At 42.2% G+C, this 5070-nt stretch overlaps 1 protein-coding gene across 4 annotated transcripts in view; it reads right to left on the bottom strand.

Annotated features, from left to right (window-relative positions):
* Eml4 (EMAP like 4) overlaps positions 1-5070 on the bottom strand; it is a 130093-nt gene that overhangs the window by 4794 nt on the left and 120229 nt on the right. For all 4 annotated transcript variants that reach the window (XM_031356744.1, XM_031356743.1, XM_031356742.1 and 1 more), the window contains 2 exons: positions 2095-2182; positions 1490-1588 (listed from right to left, as the gene is read on the bottom strand). In XM_031356744.1, the coding sequence (XP_031212604.1) occupies positions 1490-1588; positions 2095-2182 (187 nt within the window). The remainder of the gene's footprint in view (positions 1-1489; positions 1589-2094; positions 2183-5070) is intronic.

Genomic DNA, 5070 nt, shown 5'->3' on the forward strand with positions numbered 1-5070 from the left:
GTATATGAGTACACTGTTACTGTCTTCTGGCACACCAAATGTGATGGTTGTGAGCCACCATGTGGTTGCTGGGAATTAAACTCAGGACCTCTGGAAGAACAGTTAGTGCTCTTAACCACTAAGCCATCTCTCCAGCTGCCAGATGATTCTTTTTTTTTTGTCTTCAGACGAACCAGAAGAGGGCATCTGATCTCATTACGGATGGTTGTGAGCCACTATGTGGTTGCTGGGATTTGAACTCAGGACCTTCGGAAGAGCAGTCAGTGCTCTTACCCGCTGAGCCATCTCGCCAGCCCCAAGATGATTCTTAAGTATTATGGCACTGAGCGCAGCCACTGTCACGAACCACAGTTGTACATTTATATGAACTATCCAGAGAAGGGAACTGACAGAGGAAGCAGATGAGTACTGGCTGCTGCATTGGGGTAGAGCAGTGGTTCTCAACCTTCCTAATGTTGTGGCTCTTCCTCATGGTGGGGTAACCCCCAACCATAAAACGATTTCATTGCTACTTCATAACTAATTCTGCTACTGTTGTGAATCATAATATGAATATCTGATATTTATGATAGGGCATTCATGAAAGGGTTGTTGATTCCTTAAGGGATCATGACCCACAGGTTGAGAACACTGGGATAGAGGGCGCCCTGAGTCATGACAAATGGTGAAGGTTCCTTGGAGGTGAGGAAAATTTTGCAAGATCAAAGCATGACAAGTCCATGAGTGTAGGTTTGGGAAAACCACTGGTTTCTACGCTTTAGGTAAACCGTTCAACATGTGATGAGATCTAAATAATGCTGCTATTTTTTAGAACGTCTTTACTAATTTGAAAGCTTCAAACCCACTTTTGGGAAATACTGGAAGGTGTTTTACCCCCTTGTGTCAACTCCTTTCTGTTGAGATTGAAAGTTTAGGGCTCTGCAGGAGACCAATCTCATATAGGTTCAGTTAGTATCTTAGGGTTTTACTGCTGTGAACAGACAGCATGACCAAGATAACTCTTAGAAGGACATTTCATTGGCACTGGCTTTGAGGTTCAGAGGCTCAGTCCATTACCATCATGGTGGGAGCATGGCAGTGTCCAGGCAGGCATGGTGCTGGAGGAGCTGAGAGTTCTACATCTTTACCTGAAGGTTGCTTGGAGAAGACTAACTTCCTGGCAGCTAGGAGGAGGGTCTATAAGCCCACCCCCACAGTGACACACTTCCTCTAATAAGGCCACACCTCCTAATGGTGCCACTCTCTGGGACAAGCATATTCAAACCACCAGTCAGTGCATTTAATTTCTCTGAATCTGAAAATAAGGGTCTCACTATATAGCTTTGCCTGGCCTCAAACTCTCAAGAGATACATCTGCCTTCTAAATGTTGAGGTTAAAGAAGTGTGCCATCAAGCCTGGCTAATAGCTTTCTTTTATCAATTTACCCAGTAAACATGATGTATAAAAAGCTCGCACGCACATTCTTCACATTAGCTGCAATGTTCTTACCAAAGACTTGGAAGCCTAGCACACAGGTATATGTTGTCCAATCGATGTCCTTACAATCGGATCGGTTCCTGATTAGTTTGCAGCCATTTTCAATGTCCCCTTTAGAAATTTAGAAACAAGAAGTATAATAATAGTGCTGTGTACAAATGTATTTGAAAGTGCATCTTCAGTTAAACTAGTCATGTTTACTTGTATTTATAATCCACACACTAAAAGACATTTAGGATTCATTTAAAAAGGAAAAAATGTGTGTAGCAGGACTTTTCAGAATTACAAAGTGTTTCCCATAGAAGTTTTAATCTTTTCTATGGAAGCATAAAGGCTCACCCATAACGTTTGCTCTGCCTCCAGGAAAAGCCATTAAATGAAACCATGTAGGGCTGTATCAGGTTCTCATGGTAACATCTGCTCAGTCCTACACCATTAAATTAATGCATTGCCGCCTGGGAGAAGAGGCTCGCATGTGAGACTCATTACTTAGTCCAGAGTAACAGAAGCTATAAGTTAGAGGCCAGCATGCACTCCTCAGAGTTTGCGTTCCATGTAGCCTGTGTAATAGTGCCTGACAAACACATCTGAGCCCATATATGACTGTTCATACTTACAGTACAGTATCTCGTAGTCACCCGAGTTAGACATTATATGCTTATTGTCTGGGGACCAGTCAAGGTGTGTGATGTAGCTAGAATGTCCCTAAGAAAAGATTAACAAAGAAAGCATTAAGAGTGAATGACAATTTCACACTTTACTAACATGTGCCAGGAGGGACCGAAGGGCCATACCTGGTTCTTTTTACCCTTTCCTATTAGAAGCTGAGGATGCAGGAGACACAGGTATATGAAGAAAAACAGTGACAGAAGAAGAATTTGGCAGAATTGTGGTGCTCAAAGGGCTGTACACAACAGGAAAACTACCAAGTTCCTGGAACCTGCGTGAAACCTGCTGGCGCCTCTACCTACACACTAGAAACGTGAACCCACCACCTCTGCTTGGGAATCTCAAGGAAGACTCTTAGGCTTCCATCTCAGATGACGATGTGCACTCCCAGCCCTGCCATTAACTCATTCATTCTCATCCTATGTCCCTATTAGAGTGATGCCAGTCTTGAGAATGACGCTTCTGTCAGAGGTTATATACACAGAAGTTTCCCTGGGCTGTAAGTGCTCCCTATGAATAGTCAGAATAAAACTCTCCTAGGAAAATTCCTGTCTCTAAAGAATGTTGTGGATAGTGACCTCAACATTGCATTCCTGCAGAACAGCTGGACCCAAGTTAATCATCTGACTCTTCAAAACTTTCCTTAAATAGGAAAATATTAATATTTTGCTGCTTGGCTTTTAGTAACACTGGAAATTAAAACAACAAACACTACTAAATACTTAACTGTTAGCTTTACATGTAAGCATTTGATGAATCCCAATAAATCTTAAGTCATAGAGATCTTAGGTTTGTCAAAGCTGACAGACATAAGCTCACTTGTTTCATCTACCCAAATTTTGTACTTTTGGAATTAAAAGCTTTCTGCGTCCAGTGTTTTAAGTTAATAAATTCAATTTGTCTCAGATACAGTGTCTAATGATCTATAAGCTTAATTATTCTACTTTCCTCCTGAAACCTGATTAATGTTTCTTAAACTCTGGACTCACAGCCTTCTTCAGAGCATTGCAAATACATATGCTTATGTCTAAGTGAACTGAACTGTGGAAATTTGGGAATTATGAAACTTTCTGGAGAATGGAAACTGTAGGTATGCTGGAAAACAGGTTGGGGATCACTTGCAGTTGAGACTTAGCAACACGAGATCAGTGTGTAGAGCCAGAATGTATTTCTGAATGAGCATGAGGCATACTAACACATCATCTATAGACAGATCTCAGTCTAGCTCTGCTGTCTAGTAATTAAGCAGGTTAATCATGGCAATGCACACACCTAAGTGTTTATCCTGACATAGATGTTCTTTGGATGTTACCTGCATCTTAGTGAAAAGCCTCTAATGCCCTACTTAGAAGAGAATGAAAAGCACTATGTGTCTACATCACACTTAATTCCTGTGGACACAGTGTGTGCAGGTCAGTCAATGCATATTGCTCTCAAAGGCTTATTTGGGGGCAAGGTTTGACTCATGTTGGAAAGCAGAGTGATTATTTCCCTGATAGCAATGTCAACAATAAGCACAGAGATACAGGGCAATTATTGGGAAGGGGGTATCTGTAATGTCTCACACACCCAGGTGAAACTATAGTGTCTTCTCCTGCCTTACAGGCTCAGGGACAGATGGGCTGAGCATCCCCCTTCTAAGCCTGGAACCTGAATGCTGACAAGATTTAAAGCCCTTGGATTTTGGAGCATTTTATATTTTGGATTTGATGGTCAACTGGGTGATAGCTATGCATATATCCCCAAATCTAAAACCCTTCTGAGATAAAGCACTTCTTGTAAGATATTCAACCTGTGCACAGAGTAGGAAACAGTGTTGGACTTCACTTCAAGGGACAAGCAAAGTGGCACAGAGTTGCTTTATCATCTTGAAAATTAAAACAGCATTCAGAGCTAGCACTGTCATTACTGCCATTAGGTACAACCACATGCTAATCACAAGTAGATATGAAGAACACAGCACCCGGAGAACAGCCATGAACACTCAAGTATGGTATTATACGGAATATTGACTCCTGAGGAGCCACCTATAGAACTTTCTATAGTAATGAAAATGTTTTATATCTTGGTAGTCCACGGTCACCTGTAGTTTCCTTTTCTTTTCTTTTCTTCTTTTTTCTTTCAGACAGGGTTTCTCTGTGTAGCCCTGTCTGTCCTGGAACTCACTCTGTAGACCAGTATGGCCTTGAACTCAGAAACCCACCTGCCTCTGACTCCCAAGTGCTGGGATTAAAGGCGTGCGCCACCACTGCCCGGCCACCTGTAGTTTCTAAGTAGCCAACCTGTAACTACTATTCCCAGGACACTGACCTGCATTTAACATTATGAACAGAAAAGTTATGGTCAGTAAGTACCATACTGGATTAGCAAGGGCTAAGAATTGTCAATTTTCCCCCCCCCAGTATTTGAAAAGTCCCTCTTACTATTTAGTGCACTTAAATAAGATGTGGTTCTGTTTCAGGACTCTAGTCTGTCCATTCCCAAACAACTATGATAATTCTGCAGCACATGGGCAGTTTCAGATGAACATCAGATCTTTTCTCAAACCCATAAACGTCATGATGAATGTTTATAGCCACATCACATTTAGAGAAGAAGCACTGCCAGGACCAGGATCCACCCTGCCTGCTTCCGTCTAGACACAGACCATGTCCGCCTGGGCTCAGCATGTCTTCCTGGGATTTCACGTGGCTTCTTGGGCTTGTTCTGTTTATTCTCAACACAAAGCTTTGTTCTAGTAGTAGGAATTAAAGATAGGGTCTCCCAAACTTTTTACTTCTTGAGACATTCACTAAGTTACGTGGGCTGGGCCTCAGCCTCTAAAGTAGCTGGGATGACAGGTATGTGCCATCATGCCCATCCTCATGGATAATTGTGCAGCTATCCCCTCCTACTAAAGTAGCTGGGATGACAGGTATGTGCCA

The sequence above is a fragment of the Mastomys coucha genome, unplaced genomic scaffold (genome assembly GCF_008632895.1).
Source record: "Mastomys coucha isolate ucsf_1 unplaced genomic scaffold, UCSF_Mcou_1 pScaffold6, whole genome shotgun sequence".
NCBI classification, from domain to species: domain Eukaryota; kingdom Metazoa; phylum Chordata; class Mammalia; order Rodentia; family Muridae; genus Mastomys; species Mastomys coucha.